Source organism: Panthera pardus, unplaced genomic scaffold, assembly GCF_024362965.1.
Source record: "Panthera pardus isolate Hobbes unplaced genomic scaffold, ASM2436296v1 HiC_scaffold_21, whole genome shotgun sequence".
NCBI classification, from domain to species: Eukaryota; Metazoa; Chordata; class Mammalia; order Carnivora; family Felidae; genus Panthera; species Panthera pardus.
In genome coordinates this window covers 46,574,165-46,596,603 of record NW_026526777.1, presented here as the reverse complement: position 1 = coordinate 46,596,603, position 22,439 = coordinate 46,574,165, and the positions used below count along the sequence as shown (strand labels likewise).

The 22,439-nt window shown below is 36.2% G+C and overlaps 1 protein-coding gene across 4 annotated transcripts in view; it reads right to left on the bottom strand.

Annotated features, from left to right (window-relative positions):
* HMCN1 (hemicentin 1) overlaps nt 1–22,439 on the bottom strand; it is a 495,740-nt gene that overhangs the window by 134,014 nt on the left and 339,287 nt on the right. For all 4 annotated transcript variants that reach the window (XM_053909192.1, XM_019426820.2, XM_019426835.2 and 1 more), the window contains 6 exons: nt 18,070–18,245; nt 13,453–13,549; nt 9,434–9,556; nt 8,194–8,355; nt 6,521–6,802; nt 3,284–3,451 (listed from right to left, as the gene is read on the bottom strand). In XM_053909192.1, coding sequence (XP_053765167.1) covers nt 3,284–3,451; nt 6,521–6,802; nt 8,194–8,355; nt 9,434–9,556; nt 13,453–13,549; nt 18,070–18,245 — 1,008 coding nt within the window. The remainder of the gene's footprint in view (nt 1–3,283; nt 3,452–6,520; nt 6,803–8,193; nt 8,356–9,433; nt 9,557–13,452; nt 13,550–18,069; nt 18,246–22,439) is intronic.

Genomic DNA, 22,439 nt, shown 5'->3' with positions numbered 1-22,439 from the left:
AAGCAAAGCTTGAAGAAAACTAAGGCACACTGAGAGGAGAGTCCTTGAAACCATTTGAGAAGTACATTCTAAGGAAAAAAAAGTAACTCATGTCTTAGATTTTGTAATACTTTTCTACCTGGTACATTTTTGCTTAGTACTCTGAATTTGAACTAAAAAAATGGAAATGGTTAAACATGGAATTTTCATGTAAATATTCACCTGGCTCTGGATTTCTCAGGAGAGTCCATCTGCTTTGTTTTTATAAACACAAGATGTCACTGAGCTTTTCCTGTAAGCAACCTTCCTATCTTCAACCCGTTGAAAGGCGAGCTAGGTAGTAACTTATTTAGACAAAGTTGGTAACCTGAATTCAATCTTTTTTTTTTTTTTCTGAACTGAATTTAAATAAAGAAAGTTAAATACAGAAATTATGTAAACATGTCAAAAAAACTTGTGTTAATTCGGCAGGGATTCAGGTACTCACCGCCAAGTTAGTGAGACCATAATATGATTCCAGCTGAGAGATATTAACACAATACAACTTTTATGAGTTATTTCTAGCTCTGCAAACCTTAACCTCCTAAATCTCATGATCTTTCTTTTGTTTCCTGGTCCTCTCACTTAATCCAGTGAGAAACAAAAGATCTGACGATAAGTTGTACTTAAATGGAGATGTTTCTTGTACCTATTAAATTTTTATAGCAGCTATCTGTTCTTGGCAGATAACTTCAAAACAATGACCTTCACAAACATATTGCTTTCAGAAAATCTGTACTTAGTCTCAGGAGAACTAATCTTAATGAAACAGAAGTGTGCAGCAGACCAAGGACCAAGCAAGTCATATGCCATTCATCTGATTCTCATTCATCTATTGCACAATACACATGTTCAGACTGTAAAACTGAATGACTCTTTTGGCAACGCCACGAGGTCAAATACTTTTAATGTGTTCACTCGGGGATCTCCAGCTGCTTGTCAAGCAAAACAAGACTAAATAAAACCAAAACACCACTCCTGTAAATCTAGAATAAGCCAGAGCATATCACTCTTTGTGATAGCAGTACATCACTACTATCTCGCCTTTTTCATTTCAGGAGCCCTGGTGTAGCTATTATATTTAAAAAGAGTTCCTACTTTTTCAGCAATTGAGAATTAAAAAAAAAAAAAGAAGCCAAAACTATGAGGATAATTTCAAGACAAGAAGATAATGTGTTCAGGTTTTTGGTAGCTAAATTGTAATAAAGCCTTTGTCATTCATATGCATTTCCTAAGATCAATAGAGACTAGGACTCCTGTGCAGAGGAAAGTAATATAGTAAGGAAATAGGAAAATTTCCCAGGACAGGGACACCCAAACCTTTTACTTGACTGTCTATGGCAATACTGAACATGTATCGGATGCTTGTGTTAACTGATTTACATATATGAACTCATTTCAACTTTACAAAAGCCCTAAGAGGCAAATATTATTAATATCTTCACTTTATAGGTGAAGAAATAGAAGTTAACAAAGTAACTTTTTTGGAATTGTAAATTTAGTGAGTATTATAGGCAATAAATACAATAATTATAGCAATATAAATTCTTCATCAAGGTCCTATCATTTATAGACCAACACCTTAAAAAAACAGAGGGACCTTAGGATATTTAGAACAAATTCAAAACTAGGAAAGGATCTTATCTGAAAAAGTCTTCAAAAGTGGGAATTGAAACTTTGAACAAATTTAGAGGCAAGAGGTCACTTACTCTTAAGAATAGTTCATCTTAACTTTTAACAATATAACTATTTTTTAAATTGTTTATATTCAGACCCAAATCTGTCCCTAGAATCTTCCATAAACTGGCATTACTTTTAGCCTCTGGAACTAGACACAACCAACATAATTCTTTTCTGCACCATGGTTCTTTAAATTTAATTTTCACTATGTAACCATAACGTTACATACGGTTTATTTTTCCACCTTAAATACAATCAGAAATGTAAATTATTTTGCAATAATGTACTATCATGGTTACCTTTTTTAAAAAATATTATCAATAGGTCCTTCCAGTCTTCCTAGTGAGTAAGTTAAGTCCAGAATACAATTGGTCTCTTTCTTTTTTTTAATTAATGAAAATATCTTTTATTAATGTGGCAAAATACTGGATTTATTTTCTTGATGACCACATTACACTGTTAATGTATACTGAATCACAAACACAATTCAGAGCTCTTCTTGAAAAATTCTGAAGCTATATTTCACCCTAATTTTCATCATTTTAAAAAAATGTTTAAGTTTATTTATTTTGAGAGAGAGAGACAGCGCAAGTGGGGGAGGGGCAGAGAGAGACAGAGAGAGAGAGAGAGAGAGAGAGAGAGAGAGAGGGAGGGAGGGAGGGAGGGAGGGAGAATCCTAAGGAGGCTCTGTGCTAGCAGCTCAGAGCCCGATTCAGGGCTCTAACTCACAAAACCGTGAAATCATGACCTGAGCTAAAACCAAGAGTTGGGAGTTTAACCGACTGACTCATCCAGATGCCCCCATCATCATGCTTTTAATGTAAGTGCAGAAGTTTAACTTCATTTTGTTAGGCTTAACTCAAAAGTTTCAGGGTGAGGTGTGTTTGAATTCAGATGCCTTCATTCAGCATATTATGTATTCTTCTCAGTATCCAAGCCCTTTATTAACCACAGCTTGGCAAGATTGTTTTCTTGGTCTGTGTAAGACCTAAAGAGTGAAGCACAGACTCATTCCTAAAAGAGCTAAGCGCAGACTCCTGTGGCATGGCCTTGAGACACCTCTCTGCATGCTTACCCTGGTTTATAAAGGACAAACTAATAGATTTTTTTACATAATCAGATGAGGGAGAAGCTGAATATCCCTTTTACATTAATGATAAAGTCCTAGCTCATAGGAAACTAACCCATCCTGAAAATATAAAACTCACTCAAATGAAATCCTTGGTTATGGAGATTTGTTATAAAATATGATTCATTCTAGACTCTGGCTTCATTTTCAGTATTTCTCTTCGTTCCTCACTTTTCAAATTGATTGGTACTTACTGTAGCATGAATATTCTGACATCCCCATGATTTAAGTAATAAGAAAGGGCCGTGATTTCTTTTTTAAAAGGATCTAGAGATATTTACAGATTTTTCCCCCTTTTCATAGAGCTTCTGATGTCCTTCTAAATATTTTTTCTTAATATGACCAGCAATATAGTAAGCAATTAGATCAAAAAGAAAAAATAAAAGAGAGAAATTAAGGAGAAACTGTAGCCATAGGAAGCCATCCAGATTATCAGGCTATGAAAATTCCTAATACCTGAGAGAATTCTCACAGAACTGCTAAGGCTGACAGGCCACCCATCTTTAAGCCAGGTAATCGAAGGCAGGGGAATTCCGGAAGCTTCACAAGTCAGGGACACTGAGTTCTTTTCCACGACACTGATATTTTCAGGTTTCCCATGGTTTCCTATGATGCTTGGAGGGGCTGTAAGATAAAACAAACAAGAAAAGGAAAATAAAGTAGCTAATATATATCAAAAACCAAATCCTCAACAGCCTATGGCTAATAATTAGACTTCCATTTTCTGGTGAACAGTAAGCAAAATAAGCAACCACAACAATGAGCTTTTAGTAGCAGCAGTATTTTTAGTGTGACTTTGCTGGAGGTAAAAAATGTCACTTTTTCCCCACTCATAGCAGTAAATGACTTTCACGCCATTATTCTCTTGGTGGTGAATGATTTTCTGAGTCATTCATCTTGTCTGATAAATCTCTAATATGGATTTATGACCTCCTTATGGGCAGAATTTTCTAACAAATAATTCTAATCCTAAAAATTAAAAGTAATCTAACAGAAAAAGATGCTTTATATTGAAACCTCTTTTCTTTTACATTCTGATTCTGTTAACTTTGGCTCATACACTGGCTGCAAACCACAGGTTATTAATACTGGATGTTGTGCATGTCCTAATTGGATTCAACTTATAAGATTGTGTCTATTAAATTTATCATTGTTTCTATAGGTTTAAAAATTGTAATTCCTAAAGATTCCATCCAAAACCCGTTAAAACTAATAAATGAATTCATTAAAGTTGCAGGATACAAAGTCAATACACAAAATCTATCGCATTTCTATACATTAATAATTAAGTATCAGAGAGTGAAACAAAGAAACAATCCCACTTACAATTGTATCAGAAAGAATAAAATACATAGGAATAAATTAACCAGAAGACCTGTATATTGAAGACTATAAGACAATAATGAAAGAAACTGAAGAAGGCACAAATAAAAGGATTGAGGAATTAATATTATCAAAATGTCCATACTAACTAATCTACAGATTCAATGCAATCCCTATCAAAATTCCAATGGTATTTTCCACAGAAATAGAATCAACAATCCGAAAATCTATATGGAACCACAAAAAAACCCAAATAGCCAAAGCAATCTTGAGAAAGAACAAAGCTGGAGGCATCACGCTACTTAATTTCAAACTATTCTACAAAGCTATAGCAATTAAAACAGCATGGTATTGGCATAAAAACAGACACAAAAATCAATGGTACAGAATAGAGACCCCAGAAACAAACCCACTCATATATGGTCAATTAATTCATGACAAAGGAGCCAGGAATATCCAATGGGGAAAAGACAGTCTCTTCAATGAATGGTGCTAGGAAAATTGGATAGCCAAATGCAAACTAATGAAATTGGACCACTATCTGACACCATACATGAAAACTAACTCAAATGAATTAAAGACTTGAATGCAAGACATGAAAACATAAAACTCCTAGAAGGCAACATAGACCGTAAGCCCCTTGACATAGGATATTAAGATGATTTTTTGAATGTGACACCAAAAACAAAAGCAACAAAAGCAGAAATGAACTATTGGGACTACATCAAAGTAAAAAGCTTCTGCACAGCAAAGGAAATAATCAACGGAATGAAAAGGCAACCTACCAAACAGGAAAAATTACTTGTAAATCATATATATGATAGGGTGTTAATATACAAAATATATAAAGAACTCATACAATTCAATAGCCCAAAACAGACAATCCAATTAAAAATGGGAAAAGTATATGGATAGACATTTTTCCAAAAAAAAGACATACAGGGGCGCCTGAGTGGCTCAGTTGGTTAAGCCTCCGACTTTGGCTCAGGTCATGATCTCGTGGTTTATGGGTTTGAGCCCTGTGTTGGGCTCTGTGCTGACAGTTCAGAGCCTGGAGCCTGCTTCAGATTTTGTGTCTCCCTCTCTCTCTGCCCCTTCCCCCTCACGCTCTGTCTCTCTCTCCTTCAAAAATAAACATCAAAAAAAAAAAAAAAAAAAAAAGACATACAGATGGCCAATAGGTACATGAAAAGGTACTCAACATTATTAATCAATAGGGAATACAAATCAAAAGCACAATGCAATATCACCTCACACCTGTTAGAAAGGTTATTATCAAAAAGACAAAAAATAACAATGAGGGGGGATGAAGAGAAAAGAGAATGCTTGTGCACTGTTGGTGGGAATGTAAACTGGTGCAGCCATGATGAGAAACAGGTTTTCTGAAGTTCCTTAAAAAATTAAAAATAGAACCACCATGTGATTCAGCAATTTACTTCTAGGTATTTATATGAAGAAAATGAAAATACTATCTTGAAAAAATATATGCCCCACATGTTCATTGCAGCATTATTTACCATAGCCAAGCAATGGAAACAACCTGTGTCCATTGATGGATGAATAGATAAAGAAATTAAAGGATTTATATACAATGGATTATTGTTCAGCCATAAAAAAAGAACAAAACTACCTCAAGGGCATTATGCTAAGTGAAATAAGTCAGACAGAGAACGACGAATTCTGTATGATAGCTCTTAGATGTGGAATCTAAAAACAAACAAATAAATACAACCAAGTTTATAGACACAGAGAATAGACTGATGGGTGTCAAAGGTGTGTGTGTGGTGTGTGTGTGTGGGGGTGGGGTGGCAAATTATTTTTGTTTAAATAAACTGAATTAAAAAAAAACAAAGAAAAAATTAAAATTGCAATTCAAATTACATGCATACAAAAAACTGTCCCTGAGTACATGTATGTTTGGTGTATTCGTATTGACATCCATGATTCAATAATTAAAATATTAAAGCTGACTTTGGTAAAACTCATGAACAACTGATACTGAGTCCGTAAGCTCTAAAGAACCTAGGCTTGTTCAAACCAAGACAGCAAATTTGGAAAACAGACTTAAGGAATATTACTTGGGATAGCACTGGACCAAAAGTACTTGAAGAAGATAATTAGACAATCATATCTACTTCACTATGTGCTTTTCTAATAGATTATCCAATATATGCCTGTTTCAGCAAGCTAAGAAATGGGAGGTCAGGTATAGAAGGATAAATGACGGGACTGATCCAGAAAAGAGGTACATATGTAGAAAATCATAGGCTATAAATAAAAGACTCAACACAGAAGGTTTAAATCTCCTATCCAGGATGCTATAGACTATAAGAGCCAGTGAATAGACTTATTGAGCTTCTTTATACTTACTATGTACACTTAAGTCGTATTTTCTGTCAGCCATTCCTGCTACATTCACAGCAACACACATATAACGGCCTGTATCAGATACATGAATGTTCTTCAGCTGAAGGATGCGACCTTCATCCAATATTTCCATTCCCCTTCCCTTGGTCAAGGGGCGGCCATCTTTCATCCAGGTCACTTTTGGTTGAGGAATACCCTGCACCTCACACTCCAAGGAAACACTCTTCCCTCGAGTCACAATAATTTCAGTAGGGTGGCTGCCACTATTAGATATTGTTGGTCGAACTAAAGAAAAAAGAAAAAAAATAATAAAGTAGGAAATGTCTGCTTCAAGTCTTGCATAGGAATTATTATCAAAGTTAAATTCATTTTTGATGTCGAATATTAACTACTAAAGAAGAGACCCAAAGCTAACAGACAGCACTGCTATATTGAGATGTTGAATTCTTCTCCAATGTTTCTAAATGGTTTCATGCTTAGAATAAACTATCAACACAGTAAAAAAAGAATTCTGTGTTTGCTACTTTCCCTGCTTTTTGACAAGTTACACAAATATTTGAACCTGTCATTCATAGCCCTAATTTACAGAAGTCTTCCTAGGACTAACATTAAAATAGATACAGGAGCCTCGCTCACAATGAATTCCTTTCTTCCTTCTAACTTCCACTATGGGAGCTGGAAAAGCTGAGACTATTGCTAAAACTTGAGGTGGTCACATGAATCAATTCAGGCCTATAAAATCTAAATAAAGATCGGCTGGGTAGGCATAGGGGGTGAGGGGAATGGGTCTGGAATACTTTTGCTCTCCTGATGAAAGGAAAAAATACCACTCCTTACCTTTATTTTTGCCTTCAATGTGGACTTGATACCACAGTTGCAGCAATGATGTTGATACCACAAAGGAAGGGCCAGGAGAATCCTCGCCCTCCTGTCCTGATATGAGTTAAGGTTCTGACCAACCTCAGTGACTGCCAACCTCGGGCTTCTCATTATATGAGAAAATAAGTCTCTAATTGGTTAAGCCACTGACCGCCAGTTATTCTGTAGTTTTGCAGCTAAATTTACCTGATACTGATTCTAAGAAAAAAAATTAGACCATTACTAATAAATATGTGTGGGGGGGAAGAAAAATGGGCCAGTGTTAGTAACCTTGTGTTCTAGTGCCACTTCTACCACAATCGAGCTGTGTGACCTTGGCCAGTCATGGAAACCTCTATGGTTTCCACACTTTTAAATGGAGGCATTAATTTTGCTTCCTATCATAGCTCATGTAAAAGTTAAATGAGATAATTTAAATATTTAAAACATTCAAATCATATATAAGTTAATCTTTAAAATAAGGTAGTTTTACATACTGCAAATATACCCTATGATACAATGCTATCTCTCCCCATTCCACACATCCACTATCCTGCCCACAACACAATACAACCAGATCGATACGTCTGCCATTGGCAAGCTGATGCAGAGTAGACAGCTGTATTGCTAAATAAATAACAGAAGTAAGCAACTGTTTTTTGTTTATGTCAGCACAATTTAAATTTGTGGGTCTCATGATAGGTATATTATAATCACACTGCCTTGAATGTATCTTAAAGATATAAAGAAAAAGTAAATAGGAAAGACAGAAAGGTTAAAAGAAAATTGTGCCAAAGTCTGGTTAGTCAATAACTTACTGTAAACTTGCAGACTGTAGTCTTTCTTTGCAGTTCCAGCAACATTCGATGCCACACATGAATATAGCCCTGCATCAGATTTTTCAGCAATTGAGATCTGTAACTGTCTGCCTCCAGATAAAGTTCTGACTCGCCCTGCAGAATCAGCCAGCACTGGGGAGCCTGAAAAGAAAACAAAATGGCAGAATATGAAGCAAAAACATACAACATTTTGTGTATATACTCTGATAAGTATATTTATTTACGTCCTAGTTCAAGTACCTAAAAGGCAGATGACACTGCAAAACAATCCTATGCAAAAAGAAGGAGGAGGAGAAGGAAGGAGAGGGAAAACAGAAGAAGGAAAAGGAGAACGAGGAGAAGAAAAACAAGACAAGAAGGAGCATGAGGAAGAGAAAGAAGAGAAGATATTTATCAAGATTATCTTCTGCAAATTTTTCTTTCAATCAATATTGCATTTGAAAGAAAACAGAAAAATAAAGTAAAATATTAAAACAGTAAAAATGATTTTAATTTAATTTTTTTAATGTTTATTTTTGAGAGAGAGACAGAGAGAGACAGAGAGAGACAGAGCAAGAAAGGGAGGGACAGACAGAGAGGGAGATACAGAATCTGAAGCAGGCTCCAGGCTCTGAGCTGTCAGCACAGAGCCCCATGTGGGGCTCGAACCCATGAACTATGAGCTCATGACCTGAGCTGAAGTTGGACGCTTATCCACTGAGCCATCCAGGTGCCCCACAAAAATGATTTTAAAAGTCAACTAAAAATATACATGATCTCTCTGATAGGTAATGGATACATATAAATATTTGTTGATGAGTAAGTTGAAAGTTTGTTCAACTGCAGAATTCAATCCTAACACTGCAAAATTGTCACAAATACAGCAAAGTTGCTTGTTATAGAAAATATTTTTTAAAGCTATTCTGAAGAAGAAAAAAGACTTCTTTGAATGGTGGACTCTTGATCATTAGAACCACTCTATAATGCGTTTGATTAAAAAGCAATCAACTAATACAGAAAATTATTTTTTTTTCTGGAGAACAGATTCAAAACTAAAGATTTCAGCTAGATACTAAAAGTATCACATGCTATACATTTAAAATAAAGCAATCCTGCTATCTAGTATTTTAGTATGCAGACCCCAGGGAAATTGTTAATAAAGTGACATGTTTGTCATATAAAATATAAATTCATTTAACATTTATATTTAATTTTATAAATGTTAAGGGTGAAAACTGACCTTTTTTCTTCCAAATGAGATTTGGGGGTGGAATACCACTTGATTCACACAGTAAACTAATGAGATGCCCTTCAATGACTGTAAGTTGAGCAAGTTCATCAGAACCATAAATATTTGGTGGTACTGAAAGATGAAAAAAGACAATTTTTACATTAACTTAACATAAAACTTCCGTAATACTTTACATTAAAAAAAAAAAAGGTTCTCACTCAAATGACACAAGGAAGTAATTAGCACTTGATGCTGACATATCAATACCACATTAAAAGTCAACTGTAAGATGTAGACTAAATACCTATTAGCAGACTTCCCGTTTTCACTGATAGAAACTTAATTAACAAAATATCCAGAGCGGCTAAAAAGAAGCAAATGTATTACAGATAAGTAGACTTCTTGCATCAAAATCTAAAGCACCTACCAAATTTAAACTTAACTGTCATTTGTGCCAAGCCAGTTCTGATGTCTCAGATGCTGAAGAGAACTGGAAAATATCACGCTTACAACGTTGTAGTAAAGAACAGACACAAGGGGTTGGATCTAAGAAATGGCTATGTTACCTGGTCTAGAATGCATAGCCTTCCTCCCCACTGTCCTCTAGTTTCTCTTTGGAACCTTTCAAGTGAACCCTGACTACCCATGGTTCTCTCAAGGAGGCTGAGTCCGCATTTGCTGGCTGAACTCTGCTCTCAAGATCCTTCTCTGGCTGCAGTATTATCAGGTGACAGATGCTTGCTTTCCAAGCTCCTGGGAGCTGAGGAGTGGGAGAATCCTCCTCACCCCTCAATCCAGCTTCCAGTCATCGTTCAACTTCAACCACCCCCACGTGAAAGCCTATTCCTTTGAGCCTCATGCCATCAATTTACTTCTCTTTCTCCCTCACCATCATCTGTGAACCCACCATTCTTCTTCTTTTCTTTTCTCTTCTCTTTCTTTTCTTTTCTTTTCGAGGGAAGTTGGGAGGGAGGAGGAGAGAGAATCTTAAGCAGGCTCCACGCTCAGCATGGAGCCCAATGTGGGTGGGGCTCAATCTCATGACCATGAAATCATGACTGAGCTGAAATCAGGAGGCAGATGCTTAACCAACTGAGCACCCAGGCACCCTTAAGCATTGTTTTTGTATTCATTGAAGAATTTGACACTTGTTTCTATCCTTCTTCACATGGAGATCTGCCATTATTCTGTATGAACTCAACATCTACATGTATATCCAGTCAAACCACCGTGACGCCACTTCCTTGATTTGCTCATCCCTTTCTCCCTCATGTTCCTCTTCTACGTTTCTCCTACTGCTCCGTCCTTGTAGCTCTTTCACTCTATTATTCCCAATTCTCATTTCATTGACTTAATTGAATCTCAAGTCTTTTCACCTCTCAGGAACCTCCCAATCCAGCTGCCTACTCTTATTTACTGACTTCTCTATCTAGCTTAGATTTCATGATCAATAATTTCAACTACTCCTTTGTCAATATTCTCAACTGCCTTGCACTATTGCCCTTCCTATTTGACAACTCTCTTTCTCTGGATGAATCGTATAGTTTACTCTGCATCACCTATACCACAGATAGAAAGTTCTACAGAAGAAAATGACAATTACACAGATTGCCACTACTATAAGTATACCCTCTCCAACCTAAATGCTACCCTTCTCTACTCCTGTGGCTTCCACTGACATAAATACTTGCAAATCTGTATCTGTAATGTAGACCTCCTCTGAGATCTAGACTTTTTTATCGGACTACTAAACATCTCTATCTGGATGCCTCAGAGGCACTTTCAAACTCATCTTGCCCACAACTGAATTCAGTCACCTTCCTTCTCTGAGAAAAGGGCACTACTGTCCACATGGCCCAGAGGGCCAACCCACAGTGACATCCATCCTTTACTCTTCTTGTTTTCACACCTCTCCACGTGATAAATTAATTCTGTTAATTCAATTTCTTAAATACTAATAGAGTTTATATGTTTTATTCCCAAAATACAGATCTGAATACCCCAGTCCTTCTATAAATCCTTTCAAATGGTATCCTATCACTTTAAGAATCAAATACCTACTTTAAAAATTGGTTTTAGACATTCTTTTCAATCTTCCCTTTTTAACCTTTTCTACCCAAGATCTTCTCATTCTCCTCAGCTCCATACCAGGCTCCATAGTGAATGATGTTTGTCTCAGTGAACACAGACAGTATTCTCCAGGTCTTTGTAATGCTTCCATCCTCTTCAGAGAGCTAATGCCTACTTATCCTTAAAATCTCAATTAGATGTCATGAGCCCTGATATGTCTTCCCACAAATACTCCTATGATCTCTTAGGAGGTTTAATTTTAAATGTCTATTTAAAGATATTTATGTAGCAGCAGGCTACATGTTCTGTGTGACCAGTGGCTTTGTCTTTCTCATTAACTTCTCTGTGACTACATGAGGCATAGTGCCTAGAACACAGAGGCACATGATAAATATTTTTTTGAGTGAATTTATCCTTGATGTCTCAACTTTCTCCCCTCAATCATTTATTCTTATATTTACTGCATTCTGCTTTCCCCTATTAAATTGCTTTCCTTTAAAGGGACATTGTTCTCTTCTGTAAACTACATTTTGTAGTTCATGTCTAATTTCTCTGCAATATGTGACATTATTCATTCATGCACCTACCCATCCATATGTCCAACTCATTTGTTGTCCATGTTTTTCTTTTGGGAACACCATTGTCCTCAGTTTCCATGACACAAGTTTTCCCCTACCTCTTTGACTGCTCCTTCTCAGTTTCTCACTTTGTGTTTCTTTTTCTGTCTCTTTTTTTATATTGTATGTGTGAGAGTCTACAGTGTTCTTCTGTGCACATTCTTCTTATTCTCTATGGGATCTTGACTGCCACATATATACTCATGTCTCCACCTTTACATTTTAACTCTTTTTTCTCTCTCTCCTAAATTATAGGCCTGTATTCCTGACTGCACAGAGGACAGCTTCACAGGGACACTCTATACACATCTTCAATATACCATTGCAAAAATGAATTTCTCACCTCACTTTCTAACTGATCATCAGCTCTAATTTTTCTCTTTTTTTTCAACACTTGACAACACTTTCTTTACTTGACAACACTTAGTTCAGTGTCTTGTCCAGACTGGGAGTTACAAGAATATTTTTCCCATTTGAAAGAAATGAGAAAGAAAGGGAAGGAGCAATGGAGGAAGAAAAAGGATGGAAGGAGGTAGGGATAGATGTTAATGATATATAACTAATATGTAGTAAATAAATTTACTATTTAGTAAATTTTACTCTTTAAAGGTAAATTAGTCATTTCACAGGGTGAATAATAGCACTTCTCATAACCGTCCTCAATGATAATGATTTATAATTAATTATTTTCTACATATAAATTCAGGGTTTTGAAGTTTTAAAAGATATGTGCTCTCCACTGGAATCAAATTACTTCTTCTACCTATTTGGATTTTAAAAATGTGGTTTCGAATAAACTTTTATAAATCAAAGATAAATTTCAGCTCATGATCTCAACAGTTAAAAAGTTTAAACAAATACAATAGAAGAAATGTGGCATGATACGTTATAAGTGAATTTAAACAAGTAAATAAAATAAAGGTGAATATACTGGAAATTGGAGCACTTTTTAACAATTAGCAGATAGTCATAGCCAAGTACAGTTGTGATAATTCCTAGGAATCATCTTAGTTGGTAACAAATGGTAGAATTTCAAGTGAGGACAGCTTTCTCACTGGTCAGCAGAGTAATCCCACCACCAAGCAAGCACAGGTGTTCTCTCTGTCACACACAAAATCCATGTGCATGATTTGGCCTTCTGACCTCTTTCAATTGATCCAGCCATCATCAGTTCATGGAGAAAGCTCGATCGTTAGAAGATCCTGGTTGCAAGAACTAAAGGTATAAGCTCAGGCAGGAGAGGAGAAGTGTCCCATGTCAAAGTTCTAATAACCAATATGCTTAGGTTCAGGAAGTCTACCTATGATTGATTTTGAAGGAATTACATATAATCACACTTACCCCAAATGTTTACATTATAGTTTTTCTCAGTTTTTCCAGCAACATTTGTTGCCTCACAAGTGTAACGACCAGTGTCTTGAACTTGAGCATCTTCAATCTAAAAACAAAACCATATTTTGAAACCTCAGTTTCTATTTCATAAGTAATTGGAATTTTTCTATTAATGTTATTTGTGACTTATTTTTCATGTGTATTCTAGATATTTTCAAACATATGAAAAGGAAAGGGAATAGTAATATGTATGGCTACATGCCCATCACCTACTTTCAACACTTGAATCAAGATTCAATAATTTTTATCTACATGTATCATACTTTATTTTAATGTAATTAATATTAGTGGCTGAAGGTCTAGAAAGGCCTTTTACATATAATTAAATAAAGTTCACATAAAATAGCAACAAAAGTCACAATTAATTTCTGAGTAAGTTATTTAAGGCTTTAAAATAGATAATCTGTATATTTCTAGGATATCATTCAGTAAAATAACACCTTTATTTTGATTTATTACATGTCTTCTCCCCATACTGGTTCTGTAAGCTTCTTTAAGCCAAGCATTATTTGCAGTTAGTCTCAATCTCCTGGCAGCTAGTTTGGTGCCTGATAGATAACTGAGTATCAGTAAACATTTTCCATATATTTATCTGCAACATGCATCAACACTCTTCATCATTTATTCATTGACCATTCAGCAGTTATTAAGAACCTTGTACCAGATATTATAGCTAGAAGATACCAAGAAGTATAGTGTAACATATAGTTTGTGATTTTACAATCTAGTTAAGAATATAAAGTACATGAATATTTTTTAAAAAGTGTTCAATAATAAACAAGGAATACATAACACAAGATAACATAAGAGGTACAACAAACAGTAGGTGATTGATTGCTAAATAAGTTTGCAACCAATTGCTTAAACATTCAAAAGAGAGAATCATTAGAGCCGGACTGATCTTTGAAGGTATTTAGTGTACTAGGGGTGCACAGTAAGCACTGAATAACACTTATTAATGGATTGATGTGAACAAAGAGAGCTGGAATTTATCAAAGCACAGATGGAGAACCCAAGAATATTAGACCTGAAAGAGTACTTAAAATCTAACCTCCTTATTTTACTAAGAAAAACGAGGAACACTTCGGAGATTTAAACTGCCTTGGTGAGCCTGGGTGGCTCAGTTGGTTGAGCGGCTGCCTTCAGCTCAGGTCTTGATCTCATGGTTTGTGAATTCAAGTCCCACATTGGGCTCTCTGCTATCAGTTCAGAGCCTGCTTCAGATCCTCTGTCCCCCCTTCTCTCTGCCCCTGCCCCACTCCACTCTCTCTGTCTTAAAAATAAACTTAAAAAAATGTTTGAAAAGAAATTTAAAGATTAAAAAAATAAATTGCCCAAAGTCACATAATTGTTGATAAACATATGCAAACCTGGGGTTCCAGGTCCTTAAAATCATCTCATAAAGAATTCATAGAGAGGAGGGATGAAGATTTACTGATTGCCAAATGGTGCTGGGAAAACTGGACAGCAGAATGAAACTGGACCACTTTCTTACACCATACAGAAAAATAAATTAAAATGGATTAAAGACATAAATGTGAGACCTGAAACCATAAAAATACTAGAAGAGAGCACAGGCAGTAATTTCTCTGACATTGGCCATTGCAACATTTTTCTAGATATGTCTCCTGAGGTAAGGGGTAAAAGCAAAAATAACCTATTGGGACTACATAAAAATAAAAAGCTCTGCACAGCAAAGGAAACAATAAACAAAACTAAAAGGCAACCTACAAAATGGGAGATCATATTTGGAAATGACATATCTGATAAAGGTTTAGTATCCAAAATATATAAAGAACTTATCAACTTAACAGCCCAAAACAAATAATTCAATTAAAAATAAAAATTAAAAATTAAAAATGAACAGATATTTCCCCAAACAAGACACACAAATGGCCGATAGACACATGAAGAGATGTTCAACATCATTCATCATCAAGGAAATGCAAACCCAAACTACAATGAGATATTATCTCACACCTGTCAGAATGGCTAAAATCTAAAACACAAAAACCAACGAGTGTTGGCAAGGATGTGGAGAAAAAGGAATGCTCTTGCACTTTTGGTGAGAATGCAAACTGGGCAGCCACTGTAGAAAACAGTATGGAGTTTCCTCAAAAAGTTAAAAATAGGTAGGTACACTACTGGGTACCCACCCAAAAAATACAAAAACACTAATTCAAAGGGATACCGGCACCCCTGTGTTTACAGCAGCATTATTTATAATGGTCAAATTAGGGAAGCAGCCCATGTCCATTGATAGATGAATGGATAAAGAAGATGTGCTGTACGTATCCAACAGAATATTATTCAGCCATAAACAAAAATGGAATCTTGCCATTTTCAACAACATGCATGAAGCTAGAGAGTATAACACTAAACAAGATAAGCCAGTCAGAGAAAGACAAATACCATATGATTTCACTCCATGTGGAGTTTAAGAAATAAATGAACAAAGGAAAAAAAAAAAGAGACAGAGAAACAAACCAAGACATAGATTCTTAACTGTACAGAATACACGGATGGTCACCAGAGGAGAGGTAGGTGGAGGGATGGGTGCAATAGGTGATGGGGATTGAGGGGTGCGTTTGTCGGGATGAACATTAGGTGATGTATGGAATCGTTGAATCACTATATTGTACACCTAAAACTAATATAACGCTGCATGTTAACTATACTGGAATTAAAATAAAAACTTAATAAAAAAGATTTATTCATTGCCTAGTGTGTTCTAGGCAAATTAAAGCAGTAAGAATCTATTACTCTACCTGGTTAAAGATGTGCATGAATTGTTTTTGGGTAATGCACAGGTGAGATAGTTTTAACTGATCAATTCAGTGTTTTAAGTTCTGTAGAAGTTTTCATTTCCATGAAGTTGTCTCCCAACACCCCTCAATGGGACCTGCACCCTTCAGGGCACCTCGGTCAGCCTCCGTGGTAGGAATTCAGTAGATGCCAGGATTTCTTCACCATCTCCTTTCTTCTGGCTTCCCAGCCCTATTAATATCTGTGCTCTGGAGAAATCAACTTATATACTCTGAAATTTGCTAAGACATTTCTAATCACACATAGCTCTCCCCTACCAGTGCTAGGACTTGTGTTTCTACAATTGTCTTCTTCTCTCTCATTTGGCCAGAGTTGGGGTTTGAGAATTCTACCAGTTGCTTTCTAGAGCTTTTGGTCTACCTCTGAGGATGGCCATTGTTTTTTTGCCTTCCCCCCACTCCCCGCTATATAGCTCAATGGACTATCCTACTTTCCTCCATCAGTTATTCTCACTTCTCCTTCACCCAGCTCCATTATTACAGATCATAATTCCTAACGTCTCTGCTGGGTTGCCTCTCAGACACAACTTCACACTCCTTCCCATTCTTTCCCATGCTTCTGCTCTCGTTGTGTATGCTTCTCAGCTTCCTATGTGCTGACACCATCATCCATTTCTCGACTCCCTTTGTTTGCCAGTGATAACCTTCCTTTACCAAGAGGCTATGTGGTGTGGTGGTTAGTAGAATGAGTTTTGAAACTATACACCCTGTATTCAAATTCCATTTCTGACACTTAGTAATGGTGGCAGATTACTTAGCCATTCTTTCAATTTCTCAATAAGGTTATTATGAAGACTTTATAAACAAACATTCCAATGGCTTATTGACTTTCTGAATCCTAATTCCTTAAACTAGTTTTCACGTCAGCTCTTACTTCACTCAAATCAACACTGTCAACATTATTTCCACATATTCACTTTGTTAAATTCTGTTTCAGCCACATTAGCTTATTTGCTTTCCTTAGTCAGGCCTTTTGTCCCATCTACCTATAAAAAGTCAAGAAGTTTTCTAAGACCTTCAGGCAACCACAGCCTCACCTTTTGCTATCATCCTAAAATGTATTGTCTGTGCCATCCAAATAGCGATTAACTCAGACTTAATCTTACTGCATTTTCAACTGAATGGTTAATTTTCATATTTTATGCAAAATTGTAAGACACTGAGGGTAGGAAATGTGTCTACCTTTTCAGGTCCTATGCAGAATACCTAGAATGAGTGTTTATTTGCTGACTGGTGGGATGGCTAAAAATGAAGCGCTCATTAGAATATCTCTGTAGTATTTCCCTAGAAACATTTTTGGATGGCTTCTGGCTACAAATATGGGTAGACAAATATCTAAATCCTACTAAGCATAAAATTTAAAAATATTACAAAACCCCATTAAAAGAAAGGGTAGCTAGAATTTTATAAGATTAAAATAGTAGAACGCTTATAGATAGGCAATTTTTAAAAAAATTTTTAATGTTTATTTATTTTTGAGAGGGAGAGAGACACAAGAAAGCGAGCAGGGGAGGGGCAGAGAGATAGGGAGACACAGAATCTCAAGCAGGCTCCAGACTCTGAGTGTCAGTACAGAGCTCGACGCGGGGCTTGAACTCATGAATTGTGAGGTCATGACCTGAGCCAAAGTCGGACGCTTAACTGACTGAGCCACCCAGGTGCCCCTAGACAGGCAACTTTAATACCAAAGCCATGAGCTTAGGAATATTATAAGAAGAAGTATATGAACCCATAGCCTTACCTTTAACACACTTCCATTTTCAGAGATACTGAGGCCTGGTTTCTTCAGCAAGGGGCGGCCGTCCTTTAACCAAGTCAAAGTAGGTGGGGGGATAGCATCACTTTGACATAGCAGCTCCACGGCTTGACTAATGAGGACAGAGATGTTCTGTTCTTCTCCCATAATATTTGGTGGAACTAAGTGAAAGATGGGGTTTCCCTCAGGATAAAACAGGCCAGTACACTGCTTATCTTTATTAATCATCAGGACATACACAGAATAGCTTTATTTGTTCTTTTAAGATGTAGGATCACTATAATTCCAGCATACCCTCTGCTTCATTTGGTTCAGTCAAGTATTAATAAGTCACTGATTAACGTGTTCCTATTGAACAGAAATACTTTTTGCTAACCTTTCACTTTAAGAAGTTTTAGAACTGGAAATTCTCCCCAACTGCCTATTTCAGAAACTTTTTGAACTAGATGTTCCTGCTTAAGATTTCCAAAGTGGTAAGTCACTCGTGAAACATTTTGGAAATAGCAATAATTAAAAGCATATATATACTTTTGATATTTATTTATATCTTTTTTTGCAAAGGAAAATAAACTTTATAGACACAGAGGCAAAATTAAAAAATACAGTTGAAAGAGATCATCCAGTCCCACCTCACGGTATATAAAACGTGAGGTGAGTGACAGACAATGACTGATTTAAAATAATGTGACTTAGAATTTAAATAAAAATTTGGAGAACAAAGAAATTATGTAACTAATTTGTAGCAAAGCTAGGAGTCTTCTGACTTGCAGTTTAGAGCTCTTTTTGGTTTTCCACGATGCCTTGTCAGCTTTCTATAAAATAAAGACCATGTGGGATAAATGACACAATAAAGAACAAAACGAAAGCAGTGACCAGCTGTACAACATACAATTACATAAAAGGAGGAAATGAGTTGAAATTTTAATGAGATTAAAATTAGAATCCCCTGGCTATTGAGCTTGTCAGACGCTGCAGTGTGCTCTTGGAGAAGTCTAAGGAACCTCCTTCCCTTGGGTGTATTAAAAAATAGAGTAAACAATCATTTGTCTCAGATGGTTTAGGTACAGCCCTGCCAAGAAGGAGAGGGTGGGCTCCAAAACCTCGTGAGGGCTCTTTCAGGCCTGTATTTATAATACTTCAAAAAAACACAAACTAATGATGAAATCAGGCCCGTTACAAAGGGGTCACTCTGAAAAAACACACAGAGGAATTTCCTTGGCCATTTCTCACTAAATCCCCTAATTATTCAGGACTGTAGGAAACGTACCATATTTGTAGTATTTTTTTTTTTTTTCACAAGAAAGGTTAAGCTGCAGTGAAATGAATCCTGAGGGATTTAACAAATGCTTTGATTGAAGTAAGTTTTTTGTGGTAAGGATCGTTACTCTATAGTCCATGTGCCATCATCTCGGGCTGGATACTGTGGCATGTGGCAAAACGACAACAAACGTGATAGGTTTTGACTAGTAACACTGCGATTCTGCAACCAGGAGGTTTCTTTGCTACCATGTCTCCTACAGAGGGAAAGGCATATAAACTAAAGGCCACTTTTTCGTACTATTTCTGGATGCAGGACCTGTGCTAAACCCAAAGGTACTGATGCCATGATGCAAAGAAATGCCACATGCAATAGTTGGAGTAGAGTAACAGAGCATTTGTGCAGAGATTCTCGATGCACCTTTGCTAAATTCAAGCACACACAGACATCTGGCTCTCGATAAGCTTATTCTATGGGGAATGGAAAACAGTGGGATTGTTTTTAATATGTGACACATTAGATAAAAGATATACAACCAGTCTGAGATTAAAACTGCTATCATATTAGCAAAAGCAGCACAGTTGGCCATTTTCTAAGGTATTATGAAAACAGATGTGCTCATCAGTCTTAGCACAAACAGCCGTTTAAAAAGTAGCCAATTTAACAGGTTGGAAATCATTTCAGGTAAAGTCTGGTCTCGGTGCATAAAAAAGTACCATGACCGTATAAAAATATGTTTATCTTAGAGTATTTATAGAATTTACAAAAGAACGTGAATTCTTTATGACTGCTGGTGGAAGTAAAAGTCAGAAATAATTCACAAAAGCAGAATGGTAATTTATTCCCAAATATTTTCTTCCAATTATTTTTCTTTATAGCTAAATGAGTTGGATCAAGTTCAAAAAGAAACCAGATTTTTTTTAAATTGAGAGGAAAAATGCAAAAACAACAGCGTATTTGTTTCCTAAGGAACATAAATTAAAGCAAATCTAATTACAGCTGAGGGTATCTATTACTGAAACTCATCTATATTTTCTGTCTTTTCATTCCCAACTTTTTGTTTAGTCTGAGAAGAGAACAAGCTTCTGCCCTTTAGACCTCAGCTTCCTTAGATGTTATCCCTATTTAGCTTTGTGGTTGTGCTGCTTAGGAAGGGGTGTATTATGTCTGTTTCTCATCCTATGCATTAAACTTGTTACATTTAATTATCAAAATCAGCACTGCTATAGGGTTATACTTGTTCAGGTGCTGGAGCACAAGTGATGTCTATCAAAGTTCTCTGAGCTTAGGTTTAAAGAAAAGGTACTACAGGAGTCATAATCATTTAAAAACCCAATTCTCTTGTTTTAGCGCCATTCTGGTTTTATACTAGAGAAAAATTTTTTAATGAACTACTCTTGTAGTTACAAGAGTGGGGAAAGCTCTTTTACCCACTGTCTACTCTTCTTATCACCCCCACAATCTACAATGTAAATCTGAAGGGGTTTACTGCTGGGGATAGACCTTCATTAGGCTCCAATGAGACGTGAGATTGTCAACGTTACTACTATATATACTACTATAGGAATACGATATATAGAGATAATGCTAAGAATGGAGGACAGATTGGAAACTAATTTCAGTTTTATTCTTTCTTGCTGGCTTTATTTCTTTATTTGCTTGCTATGCATCTACATTTTTAAAAAAATTTTATTATTTTTTTACACTTTTTTTAATGTTTATTTTTGACACACAGAGAGAGAGAGAGACAGAGCATGAGTGGGGGAGGGGCAGAAAGAGAGGGAGACACAGAATTGGAAGCAGGCTCCAGGCTCTGAGCAGTTAGCACAGAGCCCGACGCGGGGCTCGAACTCACATACCGCGAGATCACGACCTGAGCCGAAGTCGGACGCTCAACCGACTGAGCCACCCAGGTGCCCCTGCATCTACATTTTAAATGCTGAATACATGTCCACATTTTCAAACATATTAGCTAGCCATCTGACTTTTATAACAGAGGAAAAGTCCCAGTTTTCAGACCAAAAGGGTGGCATGGAAATGTCTTGGCAAATGGTAAAAAATAGTGATGCATGTCTTTATGACTCCTGGAAAATACCAATTCTCTATCATCTCTCCAGCACTTTTGACATTAACCAATGTAGAAACGGAAGGAGCCATTCCCAGATTTTCACTGCTGACTAAAACTCAGAGAATACTCTTGTCATCCCTCCACTTGCTCGCTAATGATTGCAGGAGCTTTTGGATCATATACTTAGATTGATTAATGAATCACTCTCTAAGGATGTTTCAGATTGACAGCATTCCAATTCTTCATAATACATAAAAATGACCCAGTTAGATTTAAGGAAGAAGTAGATTCCCTGGGCCTGGGCATTTTAGACACATCTGTTATGTCAAACACATAGCACCAGCAAAGCTGGAGGCGGAATGTGGACTCACGTCGACTGCAGAAGCAACAGAAAAGAGAGAACATAGTTTACTAAGGCCAACTGGGACTTTCCAGCTCAATTTGTCATACAAGTTAGCCATTCTGTAACAAGGCTTTTTTTTTTTTCTATCAAAAAACTATGACTTATAAGTTATTTGTGATCATTACATTTGCTTTTGGCAAATGTATAAAGAGCAGTCAACCCACATGGTTTGAAGGTAAAAAAAAAAAAAAAGTGATATATTTGGAATAGGAATGAACTATTTGGAAGTGAGGGAGGACTTAGGATTGTACACCTGAAACTAATATAATACTACGTGAATTATACTGGAATTAAAATAGAAAAAAAAATCCAGATACTCTTTGAGGGGGCACAGAGAAACAATTCCATTATTCCATGACTAAGGAATATAATTCAAATAAGACGCTGAAAAAAGTCTAAAACAGCTCTAAATGGAAAGGTAAACTAAATTGTGGAATGAAAAGCACATTTTATGGATGGAGCCCAATTAGGACCAAACTTTGTGCAGGAGGACTTTTGCTGTGATAGAATTAGACATTTCCTTTTGTACCTTATGGCTGCATCGTAAGTAGAAAAAACTTGAATTTTATCTAAATTTATGCTTAGTTTAACTTTTGCTTTTCAAATAGCCTTTAATTCATAGACAT